This window comes from Amblyomma mixtum, chromosome 2 (assembly GCF_055824585.1).
Source record: "Amblyomma mixtum isolate Tamu chromosome 2, ASM5582458v1, whole genome shotgun sequence".
In the NCBI taxonomy this organism is placed as follows: domain Eukaryota; kingdom Metazoa; phylum Arthropoda; class Arachnida; order Ixodida; family Ixodidae; genus Amblyomma; species Amblyomma mixtum.
Genome location: NC_143013.1, coordinates 278,437,809 through 278,457,125, shown reverse-complemented (window position 1 = coordinate 278,457,125; position 19,317 = coordinate 278,437,809). Strand labels below are relative to the sequence as shown.

General features: G+C 45.9%; 1 protein-coding gene and 1 long non-coding RNA gene across 4 annotated transcripts in view; one reads left to right on the top strand and one right to left on the bottom strand.

The window, feature by feature from the left end:
* Window positions 1–5,628, bottom strand: part of LOC149364096 (uncharacterized) — a 103,157-nt gene extending 97,529 nt beyond the window's left edge. For both annotated transcript variants that reach the window (XR_016288603.1, XR_016288604.1), the window contains exon 1: window positions 5,253–5,628. This is a non-coding gene — a long non-coding RNA (uncharacterized LOC149364096). The remainder of the gene's footprint in view (window positions 1–5,252) is intronic.
* A 7,383-nt stretch (window positions 5,629–13,011) lies between these two features.
* On the top strand, window positions 13,012–16,616 carry LOC149364095 (uncharacterized). Of its 2 annotated transcripts, XM_089570027.1 has the most exons (4): window positions 13,012–13,154; window positions 14,674–14,696; window positions 15,730–15,789; window positions 16,245–16,616. In XM_089570027.1, exons 1-4 carry the CDS (start codon window positions 13,115–13,117, stop codon window positions 16,470–16,472), a joined length of 351 nt encoding a protein of 116 aa, XP_089426153.1. In that variant the 5' UTR covers window positions 13,012–13,114; the 3' UTR covers window positions 16,473–16,616. The 2 variants fall into 2 exon arrangements, with proteins under 2 accessions (XP_089426153.1, XP_089426152.1); XM_089570026.1 differs by lacking the exons at window positions 13,012–13,154; window positions 14,674–14,696 and adding an exon at window positions 15,299–15,646.
* The last annotated feature ends 2,701 nt before the right edge of the window (window positions 16,617–19,317 follow it).

Here is a 19,317-nt window from a genome sequence, read left to right as displayed (position 1 = left end):
ATGGTTAATTCTTAACTTTCAGTCAGATGAGGCATCTATACCGCATTTTCGATGCGAAGAGCGCTATTTTAAACAGCCTTATTGACAGGTACTCTCGACTTATGTGCTGACATGCGAGTTTATGGCTACTTTTTCGACTTGTAAAGCAGGAACAGCCGTATTTTCTGGAAAATCGTTTTTACATTACATTTGAACAACATTCCCGATATATTGTGCTCATTAAGAATGTTTATATTCAGATGAAACTTTTAACTACTTTGCAAGCGTTATCGCCATCGTCACTTCCGATAATGGCATTAAATGTGGACGTGTAGCACCAACTCCGAAAATATTGGCCTTAACAAACTTAAGGCCTTAAGCATTTACTGCCATTTCTTGTGCGCGTGTGGCACGGGTATAAGGCATGGGCGCTTCCTTGAATTCTCACACCCGTATTTCCCCCTTTATTTTCAGGACGTTCTAAAGAGAAATGTAGATCCGTTGATAAAATGTTTCTGATTTCAGCACGTTGGACAGTAACGATTGAAAGATGGAATGGAATTTTGTCGAGCGATTCCTTTAAGGGACAGCGTATTCGTTCGATGTAGTACAGTTTGCGGGTGCCCTTACTTCAAGAACGGCTGCTTTTCCTCGGCTTACTTGTTAGCGTTAAATATTTAATTGTATTGACAATATACGCCACGGTATAACGAAAAGGAGCTTGTCAAGGCTCCTGAAAACAATATACAGGAGGGTGTTGTAATGGCCTTACGCAATACATTTTAATTTCCGTAATAGCGAAGGAGGTGGGGGAATCCCGACATAGTTGCGGTCACTAGATGCAGGTCCCCTCAACATACAGTGCAAAAAGAAATTGACATTGTTCTGGACTTAGTCGAAGGTCAGTGTATCGAACATTGTTAGATAAAATTACGATTGTTATAGACTGGTCTATAGGCAGTAGACTATCTATAGTGTACAGTCTATAGACGATAGCAAATTGAGGTAGTTGTAGACTGTAGTCTGTAGAGAGTCTATAGACCGTCTATAGACGAAAGGGAATTGAAGCAGCTATAGACCGTAGTCTATAGAGAGTCTATAGACCGTCTATAGACGAAAGGAAATTGAAGCAGCTATAGACCGTAGTCTATAGAGAGTCTATAGACCGTCTATAGACGAAAGGAAATTGAAGCAGCTATAGACCGTAGTCTATAGAGAGTCTATAGACCGTCTATAGACGAAAGTAAATTGTGACAGCTATAGACCTTAGTCTATAGACCGTCTATAGACGAAAGGAAATTGAAGCAGTTATAGACTTAAGTCTATAGACAGTCTATAGACAAAAGGAAATTGAGGCAGCTATAGACCTCAGTCTATAGCGAGTCTATAGACCGTCTATAGACGAAAGGAAATTGAAGCAGTTATAGACTTTAGTCTATAGACAGTCTATAGAAAAAAGGAAATTGAGGCAGCTATTGACCCTAGGCTATAGCGAGTCTATAGACCGTCTATAGACAAAAGGAAATAGAGGTAGTTATAGACTTCAGTCTATAGAGAGTCTATAGACCGTCTATAGACAAAAGGAAATTGAGTCAGCTATAGACTTTAGTCTATAAAGTGTCTATAGACAGTCTATAGACGAAAGGAAATTGAGACAGCTATAGACCTTAGTCTATAGAGAGTCTATAGACAAAAGGAAATTCAGGCAGCTATAGACCTTAGTCTATAGAGGGTCTATAGACAGTCTATAGACGAAAGGAAATTGAGGCGGCTATAGACCTTAGTCTATAGAGGGTCTATAGACAGTCTATAGACGAAAGGAAATTGAGGCGGCTATAGACCTTAGTCTATAGAGAGTCTATAGACCGTCTATAGACAAAAGGAAATTGAAGCAGCTATAGACTTTAGTCCATAGATTTTCTATAGACTGTCTATAGACAAAAGGAAAAGTCTATAGGATGGCTATAGAGTCTATAAAAAGTCTATAGAAAGTCTATAGACCATTTTTATAAGGGTAGATACCTATAGGTGCCCCTGGATAACGAGATACAGTTGCTTGCAATACAGGTTAATAGTAACTGCCCAGCCCAGGACATTAAATAATTTAGCTGTTGTTAACATACAGCATGATTAAGCCCTTAGCTTTTGAAGCAGGGGGTCTTACCCACCCTAACGTCAACATATTTGATCTTCTAAAGCATACGTAGCGGTTTTTTGTTGACTATGCAGACTGCCACACGGTGTACTGGGACACCATAGAAGCAGTGATAGATACATACACGATGACATTCCCATGTGCTGATCACAAGGAAGAAGTACTCGCACAGCTCCTCCACTATTACGTCAGCATGCGTATGAGGCAGCATTGTAAGCACACCAATGCAGTCATGACAAAGCAGTGTCAAGAAAAAAAGAAACAGGCCAAGCTGTGCTCATCCTAGATGATAGAGGATGATTCGCTCAGTGTATCGTCCAAATAAACGAATGCAGTGATCATCACAATTGCAGTCACGGTCTTGGCTCTTGATTACACGAAAGTAGCCCAGTAGGTTGTGATTCACTGTGTTTTGTGCGTAACCTAGTGACCACAGGAAATCACATCTCTCAGAGAGGCTACTTGTAGTAATAAATTTGTTTGTTCAACAGAATGGCTATTCAGGCCGCATTTGAGCAAAAAAAAAAGCAAATTGTGCTGTTAATGTCCCGAAGGGGCATATGGGCATTAATAGATGCCGCAATGGAGGGCTCCAAACTTAGACCACATGGGATTATTCACATCACACAGCACACGGGCACCTTTTGCGTTGTTTCGCGGCCACCGCAGCCGGCATTACACCAACGTTCTCGGGCCTAATGCTAGAGACAACCACTCAGCATCGTCGGTGCCGACCTGAGGGATAAGATTGGCAGAAACAACGCCAGTGGCATTTCCAGTAACTATTTGCGTTTCGCGTACCTAATTGTGGACTGCACTTGCTATTAAAAAGCCGCAAATGCACACTTGGATTTTTGTTTTGGTCCCGGCGTTCGCGTGTATAGCGGCAGTGGCGTTCTGCAATACAGCACAAGAGCGCGGGTTCTATTCGTGGCTGCGGAGTAAGTATTTCTGATGCAGGCGAAATGCGGAAACGTCCTTGAGGTTTCTGTGCAAATTAAAGAACTCCAGGTGGCCGAAGTTAACCATGTTCTCAACACGGCGGTCATCTTGCAGCATTGGCGCAATACACTGCTCAAGCAATGTTTGAATGTACGCGTAGGCTCTTCAGGCCAAATGTGGGCGCGTTGAGTCCGACCTTTTATATTTAAGAGGCAGTGTAGTTAACTATGCTCACAGCAGTCGTGCGGATGAACGAAAAAAAAATTTGCTATGAACGCATTTCGATAACGAGCTCGGAAGCAGCACAGGGCTGCGTCCTCGCTGCTGTTCCGCCCATTCATGCAGTCTCAGCAAGAAAAACACGAAGCAGCCCAAAATTATTTGGTGTCGACAGCAGTTTCAATCCTTCGTTGTCTTGCCGCACTTCACAAAGCACGCGTACACGCAGCGGCACCGAAAGATCCCGTGGCATCTGCATTACGGCTGCCGAAGCTCGGCGACTAGGGGCCCCGGGTGCGTAGCGCCATCTGTCAGCGTTCGAGAGAAGCGCAGGGAGCGGCGAACAAGTCCTGGTCGCGCCGCCGAGCGCAGTGTCAACACCTAAATATATTCTTACACCGTGGTCCGGATATATATCTTTATTTGCGGTACGTTCAGGACGCATCATTGGCCAGCGGCAATCGCAATGTCGCTTCCTGATGTCCAGATCCAGCCATGTGTTTTTCTTCCGCTTTAACGCTCCACCCGACATAACGAAGGTGACGATAAAACCAAGCAGCCTGACAGAGAACAAGAAAAAAAAGACAAAAACGTATGCAATGCAAACCAATGTGGCACAAGCAGGAGCTAATGCTCCTGCTTGTGCCACATTGGTTTGCATTGCATAGGTTCTTTGTCTTTTTGCGTAGCCGAAACTTTGTGTGCATGCATCGGAAGCTGGGAACGTATAACGGAGGGAGTGAAAGAAGGTGAAGGATAAAAGTAAAAAAAAAAAAAAACTCGAGCCGCAAGCCGCAAACCAAAAAACACAAAATAAGGGAGTGTGCTAGAATCTGTGAGAAAGCCAGTGAACAGGCCGAGAGTAAAACAAATACAGAAAAACGAGCAACGACCGTTAGGGTGAAGGGTTGGGCTGCAAGCGGCGTCGAGGGGTCGGAATCGTCGCCCCCCACCCATCACGGTGAATCCGCAGGGAGCGCTTCACTGTGTAACGACTTTTCTATGCCGAAAAGAATGCTTGGCTCTCCACCGCCGGCGAATGAATGGGAGGAGCGAAATAAAAAAAATCAACAAAACAAGGAGGGAGTGGCCATAATCGAACCACGTGGGAGCTCCCTGCTCACACCAGCACCGGATCAAGGTGTTCCGGAGACGATGGGGACGCGCAGGTATTTTCGTCAGCTTCGTACTGACCAGCTGGCTGAGCCGGCACGCTAGCAACAAATCTTTTGCGGACTAGCATCTGTCCTCTGTCTATACTTCCGAGCGAAAGAACGGAAACGGGATAGACAGGTGGCACAGTTCTGCTCGCTACTGCGCTAGCCGAATATTTTGAAACCGGGCGCGTGAGGACACAGCCGATGTTTTAGGTGCAGAGATGAACAAGGTCTTGGGCAACACCACGGAGAGGATATTACGCGATTACTTTGGGAATAAATTCAAACATAGCCTTTGAATCTTGCCGAAAATTAGGGAATCAATTTCTGTCAAGAAGGAAGGAAGTCTGGAAGCGAAGACGGGATAAAATCTTAGAGGATGCGGCATTATATGGTAGATATCTAGAGTCGCATAAGAGCTCTTGTGCGGAACAAAGCGCTCTGGTTAATTGGTTCATTTCGAATATTAAAACAAAGAACCGGTTTTGCGTAAAAATAATGACCAAAAGAATGAAAGAAGAGCCGGAATTGCATCTCCGATTTATAAAATATCTTGCTCGTCTACGACGAAGAAGGCATTATATATCGCAAGCGTGGTTTACCGTGAAAGCCGAATATATTTCGAGAGTCATGTGCGATGCTCACGCGTAGGAGAAAGGCTACCCCGCACGCACGCGCGACCGCGCAAGCAGAAGCGAAAGGAGGAGGTGCCCAGCGGTCCGAATATGCGCCGGCCGCCAAGAAATCGACATCACCGGACGCACTAAACAATACGCGCACGCGCGGAGAAGCGGCCTCACCTTTGTCGACGGGCTGCAAAATGACCTCCGTGCTTGCAGGCATCCAGGGCGTGTTTATCAGGTAACCATCGCCGCCCATAGCAGCAGCAGGTCATCGCAGGGAGCAGCGGTGGTGTCTAGTCGGCGGCCGAACACCTAATAGCAGGCGCCTTCGGCCTGCAGAGGCACGGCTGCAGCCACGTGACTCGTCATGTGGCCATGTGGCGATCTGCGGCGGGTCGGCGGACGCCCGAAACCGTTGCCATGGCGACGCACCGCGCCACCAGGACGCTGCCACGCTTCGAGCTGGCGCTGGCAGCGGCGGCTTCCGCTTCCGGCGTCGGCGGCCTCGCCGACGTGAGCGCCTCGCTCTCCGGCATTCGGCGAGGTTCGCTTGGGCTGCGCTCTGGGGCGGCAGGGAAGCTGGCTTCTGAGGAGGTACAAAATAATAACGCAAGGTCTATCTAGCTTGCAAAAGGGGGCAATGAACTGAAGGTTCACACGCAGGATGGGCGGGGAAATGTGCGCACGATAAATAATCGGTAAAACATGAGCAAGAATTCCAGCAGAGACAAGGTGCGCGTTGAAAAAAAAAAAACGAAAAACTCACTGTAATAATTAGATTCAGATATCTGAAAAGGCTTCTAGGCTGCCGCGGCGTATTCGAGGATAACACGGGTGAAAGTTTCATAGCCGGGTTTCCGAATGGATGGAGGAGAAAAAGAGGGAGATTTTGCGAAAAATACCGACTTCGAAGCGTCTGCACTAAGTTTGCGAACGTGCTCTGACCGTGTTCGTTTATTGGTGACACTAACATAGCGGTAAAGATAGGATTGTGCTTCAGAAAAGATTGCAGAGTTTGATGAGCGAAGTCTAACGAACATACTTCGGGGACTTGGGGTTACCATGCCTGACTCGAGATGCAAGAGCACGGGTTCGATTCCCATCTCACCCCAATTTTCTTTCCAGTGCACTTGTTTACTTTGCAGTCTTACATGTAATAATGACGTTAGAGTAATGCTGAGAAGTTGTCTCCACAATTTATGCTACGTTTTACTCACTTTTCTAATCCGCCGCTCTACGTGTGACGTCACTATATTTTCCCCCTGTGCGCATTTTCTCGCACGCCGTTGGCTCCAACGCCTCCGGGTCCTCTTCAGAGCGACAGCCTTAACGCCATCGCGTTAACACCAGTTCGTGCGGAAAACCTCACGCATAGTACGCTGTGCCTTGAAGCCTTCCGCTTGTGCGAGCTTCTTTCATCATTACAGCTACTTCTCCTTTTGTTTTTTCGTAGCCTGTTCCGCACCTTCAAAATTCAGGGTGCACTTGGAGATCTAAAGTGAGCAAGGTGAAAGCATTTACACGCCACTTTGGCTGCTACTGTGACTTGATTGGCTAGCCATGACTAACTAGTGACGACTAACTAGTCATGATTGGTTAAGGACTAACTAGTCACGACTAATTAGTTTATGACTGACTAGTCATGGCTAATTAGTTTGTGACTAGCTAGTCATGACTAGTTAGCCATGAATAATAAGTTGATTAATTAGTCATGATTGGTTAATGACTGGCAAGTCGTGATTGGTTAATGACTAACTAGCCATGGCTAATTAGTCGGCGACTAGTTAATTACTAGTTAGTCATGACCTGTGACTAGTTATGACTAACTTCAGATGTAATGGAAGGACGGACAGAGTCATGGCCGTGAGTTTGAGCCACTAAAGCCTTTCGCCTTGAAACCACTTTTCTCCAGTCAAAGATGAAAGAAGCGCAGAAGTAAATTGGTAAATCGGCTTTTGAGGAAAGAAAATCGCGCAGTACCTGTCTCGCATATCTCAGTGGATACCTTAACCGCGCCGTAAGGTAAGCGATAAAGGAGGGAGTGAGAGAACGAAGGGAGAAAGAGGTGCCGTAGTGGAGGGCTTCCGAATATTTTCGACTACCTGGGGATCTTTAACGTGCGCTGACATCGCACAGCACAGGGGCGCCTTTTGGGTTCCGCCTCCATCGAAACGCGGCCGCCGCGGCCGGGTCCGAACCCGGGTATTCCGGCTCGGTTGACGAGCCACCGCGACGGTTGCGCAGAAGCCTTTTCTGCATGCTTTGGTTTTGTCGTAATAAATGTGATCATAAAGCATAACATTTGATCACCCTGCAAGATTATAAATAAAAATAGTGGCGTGAGGCAGAGCGCCGCACGGCTTTGCAGAATTTGCTCGTCTACAGACCACAAGAAAAAGATGAATTCTTTTAAGTGCCTTTCAAATCTTCAACACTAATTCGCGCTCTGGAGTATGTCGCCAAAGTACGGAACTGCGATTTAGTTGACGCGATGACAGTTAAACGCTTCGTACACAAATGCCGATTGTGTTGAAATTCTCATGAGCAGCGACAATATTGCAATGCTGAATTTTTGTCGTGACCAGGATGGCCTAGTGTTGGTGAATTATTGAGGCCGAATTGAACTCATTTGCAAAAGTGGCCACCGTGCTAGAGTGGAGCATTCTCAATAAAATTTCTGCATTGCTTTCATATTGATTTCATTTTGAAGTTACTGGGGTTAATCAACACATCATTCTGAATCTTGGCTGGGGTAAAACAGCAAACAAATCCTAGGAATACATTCGTATTGCGCCAGAGGGACCGACTACCAATGCGATTTTCGGCGGTATGTTCATATTGGTGCAATTTCTCGTTAACGTGATGCTGACATCCCCAGTGATGTCACATATGCACAAACACGTGTATACAAACACACACTACCGCCTCACACATCCATCAGATAAACAGTAGGGAACAACACGCGAGAGATAAGAGAAGTTTATTTGGACTCAGGATCAAAAAGGGACATCCGTGTCCCTACAAAAACAAAGATACATTGCGGCAACTGATGTCGCCCTATGCACACACACTCACAGGGAACGTAAATGTCCAAAAACAAAAAGTGTGCAAGAAAGTTCTAGTGGGTCCATACGCGGGGGGAAGCCCGCCGGGTTGAAAACCGCGCACAAAAACCCGCGCACGAACAACGCGCACCACACACGCGCGCTACACACGCGCGCTACACACGCGCTACACTTAATATGGCAGGGGCCGCACCGTGACACGGCCCCTGCCTACGAGGATGAAGCGGGTAGACCAGCGCCGAAGGAACTGGTGCTCCTCCAGCGACACGAGGTCCACGCACGCCCAGCTGGGCGAACATGCGCGCACGCACCCGCCGCAACATGGGGTACATGGCCCTCTGCGGCCGTCCTTGTAGAGCCGCTGCACCTCTCTGGCGCCACAGTACGAGCGCCCCGACACAAAGAGGAACACGCAGCGTTAGCATGAACTAACCAGGAGTTCATCTTAAGCGCAATGTTGTTGTTGTTGTGACTGAGAGAAGAATGAAAAGGAAAGTGCACGGGCGTTCCCACTGGCTCCTGCCGAGCCACCACCGCTGCCACGTGCAGATAGAAGAGAGTTAAAAAATCAGAGGAAAGAGAAAAAGGAAACAAAAGACGCGCGTCGCAGCGGCGATCAGCAAGGTCATGTCAATTATTATTATTAATATTTATTTATTTTATGCGTTGTAGAAGTAATCAAGTTCCCATGCAACGTTCTGTTAGTTGAAGACCTTGATTCATTCATAAACAACATGAGTAAAGCACTAATTGAGAGCCCTTTTTTATGAACGCACATACGAAACTTACGAAGTAGGTATGCCTGAAAGAGCATATTGCGCTACTAACACTTTTTTCTATGCAAGAAAATGACTGAGCGGTTTACGAGATTTTTAACGGGTGCTGCACGCGTTCTTAATATGTATAATGTGATAAGGTTCTGTTTACACAATGCATGTCGAACTGATTTCATTTAGTTAGGCTTAGAAATTTACGGCTGCCATGAAGCGATTCAACTTAAATTCAACAGAAATTGCTCAACAATTAATGTGTTGACTACGCTCGAGAAAAATTTTGTTTAGCAGGTGTTGAGTGGGCTCGACATGCATTGAGTTGATGTTGGTTTCCAGTTGATTCAAAAGAGCTCAACAAGGCGTCAACTGAAACTCAACAGTCATTTTTGTACGGAACTGTCGTTTTTGGTGGTGGTCAGTCTGTTTCAAGTCTGTTTCAATGTGCCCGTGGCAGACTGCAGGCGCGATATCAGTGGCTCATTAGTGCCCCATCCTTCTTGAGAAAAGTGCGGATAGGTGCCGTAGTGCAGGGAATGGGGATCTTCGACGCGTGCTGGGAGTCTTTTTCTTGCTGCTCTCGATTGGTTGAAGGGTAAATACACAGCCCGTGTGTGCACCCTGAGGGGACAGCTCGTATGCCATGAAATTCTTACGTCATGTCGTGCCCTCAGGACCCGTGAGTCGTATTGGGTACGCTTGTGACGGCCAGGCTTTGTTCTGCTGTTCGCACCTCGTCATCACTCATGTGCGCTTGGGAGAAGCTCACAGAGCGTTTCCAGGATCTTTTGCATGCCTCCTATTTAACGGAGGCGGCGTGGCGTTGTCAGCGCAGTACAACAGACCTTAGTGCACCCTTCTGGAGTCCATGCGTTTCCACCTTCCTTCACCGCTGTGGCTTACCCGTCAGGAAGGGACTCTTCTGCCCTTTTCTTATAATTTCAGAAATATAGCGCAGTCCATTTCTCCAGTACCTTGTACTAGCGTTTCTACACCTGCATCCTTTCCTAATGAGCTTGCCTCAAGTTGCCACTCAGTGTTTGGGCGGTCTCCATGCACTGCCGTCGACTAGCGAAATCGAGGAGACGCTGGATTCCGTGAAACGGTGTTCAGCACCTTGGCCCGATGGGCTCCCGGTTTAATTTTACCTTCAGTTTTAGCCCAGTGTAGGCCCCATTTTCGCACAGGTAATTAAGCCCTTCTTCAGTTAGCAATTTTTCTTCCAGATTCCTTCAGAACTGGTCGCATTGCTTACCTTCCTAAAAATAATCCTTCCTCGTCTCGTCCGGGAAATTGGCGCCCCATGTTCATGTGCTCGGCTGAGATGGCTGAGAACGGTGCCTAAAAGCATTTCATGCCAGTGTGCTGTGCGATGTCAGTGCACGTTAAAGATCCCCGGGTGGTCGAAATTATTCCGGAGACCTCCACTACGGCACCTCTTTCTCTCTTTCTTCTTTCACTCCTACCTTCCTCCCTTCCCTTACGGCGCGGTTCAGGTGTCCGCCGATATACGTGAGACAGATACTGCGCCATTTCCTTTCCTCAAAAAACCAATTTACATTTACATAACCCGTTTGTCTATACTGCGGGAAAAATCGCCGTATTTAGTTCAATATTTTTTTTTGGAATTGCGAACCGTGAGGTTTAAAATTGAATGCAATACATTAAACGGAAGCCAGTTACACACATTTTTTAAAAATACGAGCTTCACCAAAGTGTTTTATCTCTGATTATAAAGTTTTGCTTGCGAAACCAAAGCTTTTAATAACTTCGCACAAAACTTAATAAGGCGAGCTTATACTACAAAAAACAAAAGCAAAGGAACTTCGGAACCTACAAAATATCTGCCAGTTTAACAGAAAATCATTCTAAAAATAAAGTTCTTGCCTGTACAGTTTTTCGGCTAGAAAACAATCTCTTCAGGCTGTATGCATGACCACGCCATTGGGCTAAGTAGTCGGGGGCGAAAGCTTCGCAGCGCAGGCGGTATGAAATCCTGCTTAAACGATGCTGAGCGAAGATCTTAGACATCATTAATGTAAATTTTTTTTTCAAAATGGCCACTTAGTCGAGAAAAACGGGCCCAAATAAGAAAATAGCTAAGGTGTTGCCAATGATCCCTTACAAAAATGGTTCTTGAGACAGCGTTGGACTTCTCATGAGCAGACTCAACATGCCATGTTGAATTTATGTTGGGACCAGGATGGCCTCGCGTTGGTGAATTTTTGAGGACGGGTTGAAAGTCCACGGAAAAGTGGTCATTGTGCTAGAGCTGAGCATTCTCAGCAGAATTTCTGCATTGATGTCTTGTTAAAGTCATATTGAAATTACTAGGGTCATTCAACACACCAATCTGAATCTCGGTTGTTGTAAAAAACAATTCCCAGGAATACATCAGTATTGCGTCAAATGGGCCTACTGATGAAATTTTCGTCGGTATATTCACATTTCTTGCTACAATTTCTCGTTAAATTCACGCTGACATCCCCAGGCGTGTAGTGCGCCACACATACTCACACACACAGATGTGTCAACCTCAATACATACACTCTCGCATACACAACCACCAGATAAAGAACATGGAATAGCATTGGACATGAGGCTACAACATGACCTCACTAAGATGGATCAATACCAACTGGCCCAAACTTCGGTGCTTTTGCCTCACTAAGAGTTCATAACTTTTCCATCCTAACCGCAATCACAGCTTCACCCTTATATACTCCTGCACAGGAGAGTCCGGATATTATGTCATGTTATGACAAGAGTTATGTCATGAGTTATGTCATTTATAACTAATACTATTTCTTTATTTTATGTGTAGTAGAGGTAATCAAGTTCACGTGCAACGTTCTGTTAGTTGAAGACCTTGATTCATTCATAAACAACAGAAATAAAGCACAATTTAAGCGCCCTTTCTTTTATGAGCGCACACACGAATCCTCCGAAGTAGGTATGCATAAAAGAGCTTATTGCACCACTTGCATTTTTTTTCTATGCAAGAAAATTACTTTCAACGGTTTACGAGAGTCTTAACAGGTACTGCATGCGTTTTAATATGTATAACGTATAAGGTGCTGTTTACACGACGCATGTCGAACTGATTTCATTTAGTCAGGCTGCCATGAGATTAGATTCAACGTAAGCTCAACACAAAATTACTCAACAATTAATGTGTTGACTACGTTCAACAAAAGTTTTGTTTAGCAGACGTTAGTAGGCTGAACATATATTGGGCTTATGTTGTTTTCCAGTTGATTCAAAACAAGAGCTCAACAAGATGTCAACTGAAGCTAAAAAGTAAATTTTGTAACGGATGTTCTGAATTTGTTCCTGCGGTAATCTTCCCTATAGTAAGATGAGGCCGCACCCTGAGAGTCACTGCTCCCTAGATCGCTGACAAAAATAACCTTGGATGCAGCTGAATCGCTAGATTTGTACGTTTCAGGGCGCATGCCCCGCTAGCGGAGGCGACCTTTTTTAACTTTTACACTGCACTGTTCTCACAAGCGGTTAAAAAATCGCCTGCATGCAAAAAGAAAAGCTGAAGCTAAAATTAAACACGTTTATTAACTTAAAGGCAGATCGCACAGCATGTTGAAGAATAGTGACGGGGCTCTAGCTTGAAATGGGCATTCGCGTGCATCGTTAGCGCGTTAACCAAGGTCAGTGGGCGCTGCACTGGAAGAGTAAAACAAAGTTTGGATTTCGGCAGCTTCAGAAAGCATAACGCACAAAGACGATAACTGAAAATCTCCTCCAGTGTCGTAGACTTGACGTTAGCTCGGCTTTTTCCGGCTTGCCTAATCTTGAAGATTGCGTTTGCCTTCCATATTTTCTACATTCGAAAGGAGGAAGTAGCAAGTGCTGTGGCCTCCACGACTCCTCGCTGTTCGTTAGGTTCCTTGTTCGTGGCGCCAAAATGTAACGCCGCGCAACATTGGTGGGTGTTGACTGTTTTCGCCCAGAGTCTTGCACTGCGCGGTGGCAACTACCGCCTTCTACAGCGGCAGAACTGTCTGAGCTCAAATAACGGAACTGACGGGCCAAGATGGGAAGGCAACTGTAATAAACAAGGACAGCGAGGGCGATGTGGCCTTGCTGCCAAGAGCCCGACGGTGTATAAATACGCCACCACACCACCACATCGTCACTGCTCAAGCCAGCCCATCTTCAGCATTCGTACTCGACAAGACCGGCAGAAATGCTCCGGGCGTGCGTTTCTCTCGTTCTCCTTCTTGTGGGTGAGTGGCGTTGTTTTTTACGTACGATATTTCTCCTAAGGTACGCTTGGCGCACAGTATTTCTTCTAGGGTACGCATGGCGTTCCTTCTTAAGTACACTTCGCCTTGCAGCTCTTAACCTTTAAAGACCAAATCATGCGCGATTAGTCATAAGCGATTAGACGTCACAATGTGACGTCATGCGACCCAATGCACCCATACTGAAACATTGAGTTACATAAATTCTCAGCGACCCAATGCACCCACACTGAAACATTGAGTTACATAAATTCTCAGCGCGGCTGAAATTTGGGAAATTTGAGGTCGCGACTTCGCGACGATGAGAATTTATTTTATTTTGCTCAAGCGGTGTGTAGACCAACTCGTAGGCCTCTGTTTGAAATTTAAACCGCTCCAACGGCTGTTCTTGGCCATATAGGGCAGCTTATTGCATTTGTCGCAATGGCGAGCTCTCTGGCCATTATAATGCACCCGCTTTCTCTCTTGTTCATGGCAAATTCAAGTTTTTAGAGACAGACTGTTGTCCATTTCACATGTTCTTTTGAACTATTGCGAAGGGTGAACTCAGAGAGTCGTTCCCTTCTGACGGTTTCGCCAATGCTCTTTCCATTCATCATTACTGCTGTTGGCCACATTCAGAGGCTGATCCCTTTGTAAAATGCACATGCAGTCTGGATCATCATTGTAGCGGTCACCCGTGAAGTAGCTCACTATAAAAGAAAGCGAGGAAGATCGACGCTGCTTAGCTAAGCACACTGAGGACAACTCGATCTGAATTTGATCGTAAATAAAATTTTTTTTACTGGCTCTTTCTCGCTACGTTCATATTAGTCCGAAAGAAAGCAGAAAAGAAAAATTCAATTATTGTCGAGAAAATTGGATTTCAAAATCGTCCCACTATTCGATTCAAACTCGTGTCCTCAACACGGAAAAGTGCTTCGTGATCACAATTTTGAAGCGAATGACGATATACCCTTACAAAAATTTGTTTAGACAGCCTATGGACTGTCCATCGTGTTCTGTCTATAAATTCTGTAGACTATAGACAAATCCTAGCGAACAGTCTATTGTCAATACAAATGCTATAGACACTGTATAGACAGTCTATAGATTCATGGCCATACACTTTTAGTAGACTTCTGCCTATAATCCGCCTATAGACTATGAATAGACAAAAAGAAATATGTGTAGGAAGGCAATAGTCACTATAGAAGCCGATAGACTGTCTATAGTCCATTTTTATAAGGTGGGCCTATAGCCTCCCGGATCCGTGCCAGAACACACCCTGTCAACGCACTGAAATAAGCTTCCGGAATCTTCCGATGATGGGGACGCATGCATTTTTCTTCTGAATGCATTTCTCGCTGCTTGTTATCTTCACATTTTATTCAACTTACGAATAGCTGTTCCTTGTTTTTTTCTATGTTTATGCATGCATGCGAGCATATAATTGGAAACCTCTATGACACCGGAAGACTGTTGTCTAATACATTTCCTTCACCGTTTTTTTTTTTCCAAGGTGCCGCCACTGTGATTGGAGAGGTGAGCAATCTTTTCACGACATTTTGGTCACGTGTTTCTGTCGAAAAGGAATTATCTAATCACAATACGTTGTGCATCTGCATAAGCCAAACTGAAAGTCCTTTGGTCCATTCATAAATGAAAAGGAGGAAAGCTTGCGCGCGTTACACTAATCCCTCTCGCTACACTCTAAACACGAATACAGCTTGTTGCGAGGTACGAGCTGTGGACTCGGTGAAGGCTGGGAATTGGGTCTTTATTAACAGAATTTGACCCAAAAGAAAAGAGGGCCCCAGGCCCTTGGAAGGTACAGACTGGCTCCCCGAGCAGCTGCTCTCGTCCGCTGCTGGAGGACGACTCTCCTCGTTGGCACCCGTGCGTTCACTCTGCTCCCTCGAACGCCGTGCCCACGAGACCAAGCAGCGCGTTCACGGGAGTAAGCGTCCCTAGGCGCTGACGGTCGTGTTCTCGAACGCCGTGTCCCCGTGTTCGCGTCCCTCGGCTTTTACGTTCGCGTTTTCGAACGCCGAACATGAGACCCGCGTCCGCGACGAGGCCTGCACTCTGCGACGCCGAGTATGGGTCGGAACGCGACATAGCACAAACAGTTTCCGGATCTCTGGCCCACAGGCCAGCAGTGTCTTGCAACGTAACAAGCTATATAGGAGTAAAAAAAGCGGTAAACTGTCGTCTGGCGCTCACCGTTTTTTTAAGGGTGTGAGCTAGATGGCGAGTTTACTCTTTTTTTTTTATTCCTTTCTGTTTAGAGTGTGCCTTTCGTAGTCTGTCCGCAGTGATGTCAGGGCCTAAGAAAACTGACATGAGAAACGGGATAAAAGGCTGTCCATGTTTCCTTCTGCAAACTGCTGGTAAAAGTGATTGACTCGTGAGCGGCGACGACAAATATGGCGGCTATTGTCTCGTCCAAGACGATCTCAGGAACATCTAGAGGGAAATCTAATCTCGGTGCTGTTAGAAAACCCTTTTTTATGTACAAATAGCAACCGCTGGTGATAGGAACCGTGTTAAAAGACTGTTTTTCCTAATCCAATAGACGAGCCCCCCAAGCCCCCCAAACCCTCCAAGCATCACTTTCACGGAACAGCCTCCACGGGTATGTGTTTCCGTTATCCTATTTTTGAGCTTGCATGATTACAGATTGTTGGTATAGCTTCTCTTGAAGGTTGAAAAAGTAAGAACAGACAAAAAAGCTGAACATTTCCGCTTTACCGCTCCGCTCTAAAAGTACCTTTGTATTAACCATGAACTCCCTTAAAAAACGGACTACTTACCTGCACACGTATTCTTCGGCAGATTTGAAGGGAACAAATTCACCCCGAGAGCCAGGATGTTAACTGCGAAAATTCGACAAAGTTCATAGATGCACGCTGAAGCAATCAGCGTTCTGTGAATTTACATATTAGCCCTTCGCAAGCTTGGTCACTTTCTTTTATTGTACACGGTGCTCCTCTAGAATAATATTCGTCCGGGCTTACTCAAGCATGCGCACTGAGAAAGCCATAGAGCGCAGGTTTCTACGCTATAATTATTTCCCCTCCTTGGCTGCAGTACCGAGTTCGTGGGTTCGGTTCTGCGGATGGCAGCCACCTGAACCTCGGAGTCCGCGGGGAATACGACATTGCTCGCTCGGAGGATGGCAAGAGGCTCACAGCCTACGGTGAGGCCTCGCAGGGCGTCGGCCACGTTCCCGGCCATTGGTACGCGGACCCTCCCCAGGGAGAGGTGGGAGTGCAGGTCCACATCCCCTTCAATGAGCCTCCGAAAAAGGAGGACTGAAGTCCATCCATCCCTCCTCCTCGTTCTCCTGAGAAGGGAGCGCCGGCTTCTTCACGAAAGCTCGAAATGCGACCTCGTAGCCGGATCTCGGGAGGCTGCCAGCTCGACTTTATTTCACGTAGACCAATAAAGCCTTAGATAGTATCGGTCGTTTCAGCGTCACAATTCTTGAAAAAATCAGACGTCCGCTTCTCGAAGCTACCTAACAATGGCTTGTCTACCACTCTGTGAACTCTAAAGTCCATTGAAGAAAACTCTTGTCTTCGTAGGTCCGGGCCGTAACGGGTCGGCCCCTTCAGAGTTCATTTCCTTCTAGTGGACACACACGACGCAGGTGCAGACTTGTTGCTTAGGTTGGTAGTTTCATCCGATAGTACGCCATATGAATGACTGCACATTTTAACATCCGGGAGGTGATTTTCGCGCCGCCGCTTGGAATTTCGATGAAGGCGAAATGCTAGAGGCCCGTGTACTGTGCGATGTCAGTGCACGTTCATTTCCAGAACTAACTATGGTAAACAAGCACTTAACTTCCTTATACCTAATGTTCTAAACAGCTACGAATCTAACCAGCTGAGCATGTATAACCTCCGACCTCATGATTTAAAAGTGTACTTTGTAAATAATATTCCATAACTTCTTTTCATATATTGTAGTTTGTGTATGTATCGGTGTCATTTTCCCCTTTGTAATCAACCCAGCAGTGTATAACTTTCAAATGCATTTGTTCAGTTTTAATTGTTTTTTTCTAGTTTCAAACTACATCTCTGTGTACCCATCAGTTCAATCGTAAATATTATAAATTCTTTCTACAGTGTACTCGTATGCGATCTGCCACCGTTGTATGCATGTGTTTATTTTATTATTTTGTAATGGCTCTTAGATGAGCCACAGGCATTTTCAAGCTATTTTCTTTAGCTTTTGGCCTGTGGCTCATCCTAAAGACTGTATGCACATTTGTAAATAAATAAAGTTTGGTTTGGTTTGGTTTGGAACGTTAAAGAACCCCAGGGGGTAGAAATTTCCGGAGCCCTCCACTACGGCGTCCCTCATAGCCTGAGTCGCTTTGGGACGTTAAGCCCCAACAAACAAACAAACAAACAAACAAACAAACAAACAAACAAACAAACAAACAAACAAACAAACAAACAAACAAACAAACAAACAAACAAACAAACAAACAAACAAACAAACAAACAAACAAACAAACAAATAAGGTGTGCCCAGTTATTTCTCAGCACAGGCCTAGGCAAACGCCCAATCGAGAACACCGGCCCCCAGATGACGCTTCTACTGCGGGCACTGCGCGCTGCTACGCGTAGGCACAGCGCTCTGGCGTTGCCGATGCCGAGCCGGCTATACGTGAGCGCGCATTTCATTACCGGCCAAATCTGGGCGCCGAGCGAGCAAATAGAAGGGGATGCCGCACGCTCGCTCGCACAGAAGCCTCCTGCAAGGAAGGCTGCGTGGGGGGCGAGAGGGGTGGACGGGAAAGGGAGAGGAGGAAGAGCAGAGTTGCCAGACCACTCTCCTGCGACGACGCCAATCGGTCGCACGCGTCTGCGCTGCTTTGATTAAACCGACTCTAATTGACGTTACGTGTCTGACCCGCGAGAAGTGCCGTAAAAAGGGCTGGCCTTGTTCGGAGCGGTGATATGCGGCCTAGCAATTACTCGGGTCTGTTATTGCAGTGTTTTTTTTTATTACCCCAAACAGCCTATTTATAAGAGTGCTTCGAGAAGAACGTACCTCCAACAGCGGTAATCACTGATCAGTACAACACGCGCTAGAAGTTTGTCTTGCAGGTGGAGGAGATGGCTCGCTAGAAGCACGCAATGCAGTCGGGCATGGAAACTGCAGGCCCTTCATCGAAGGGGGCCTAAAGAGCCCTTTTAGGATTGCAGGGTACATGGGCGGCTGGCTACAGAGTATGCAGGATATACAATGAATTATGTATCAGAAACCAAGAGGCGATATAACAGCGGAAACAGTGCAACTGCGCAGGGGTAAATCGTTTCGCTCTGTCCTTGCATAAAACATTGAAAGATTGAAGCGAGAATAGAACTGTAACAAATTGAGCTTATGGGTGGGCCACTGAGCGAGGGTACTTAAGATTTCACGGCAATGTGGTCAAAGCATTGATTGCTAGGCAAGTTGGCGGGATACTACAACAAAATAGATAAGGAACGAGAAAAAGGTACACATAAAACTGAAATACATGACTGATAACTTTTTTCTGATGATTATTAGAATCCATCCCCCAGAACTTACATTGCAGCCCTTCCATTTTGTGTGATGGGCTCCCATGCCACTTGGCCAAGGCGGCCAGAAAGAAACAAGTATTATTGGCTGCTAACCTACTGAAACACGAAAAAGGATAAAGGAAGTAGCGATGTCGTTAGAACAACATGCAAAGTGATTTAGAAGCACGATAGATATATACCGGGTAACAGGGATGAAGGTACACAAACAAAATGACATTGACTGCAGTGAATTTCTGGCGAAAGCCCACAGACTTGCCTCAATGCTTTTGTATCTTGTCATTATTTTCTCGCATAATTTTGCTGCATGCGTATAATGTATGCTTCTGTATTCTATTTCATGCGGTATTGCTGATAACCCTGCGCCACTTTACGGTCTGGCTTCTTGCCCGAAACATACAGCATTGATTTTTCTAAGATTGTAAAAATTTCGACCCATTTACTTTATACAGGTCGATATTTTTTTCCCTTTCTTAAAATGGGTATTAAGATTTCCTCGCTTCCTTTTATCCGTCTCTCGTTTCGTCCGGTTAGCCGCTGTCATTTTTATCTTGTCGGCGTGAGCCAGCGCGATATGACCCCGT

Bases quoted from the DNA above. Each gene is read 5' to 3' on its own strand.
- LOC149364095 (XM_089570026.1), top strand. From the start codon at position 15,581: ATGGCGGCTATTGTCTCGTCCAAGACGATCTCAGGAACATCTAGAGGG. The intron at 15,647-15,729 runs GTTAGAAAACCC...CTAATCCAATAG, and splicing joins GGAAATCTAATCTCGGTGCT to ACGAGCCCCCCAAGCCCCCC. The intron at 15,790-16,244 runs GTATGTGTTTCC...CCTTGGCTGCAG, and splicing joins TCACGGAACAGCCTCCACGG to TACCGAGTTCGTGGGTTCGG.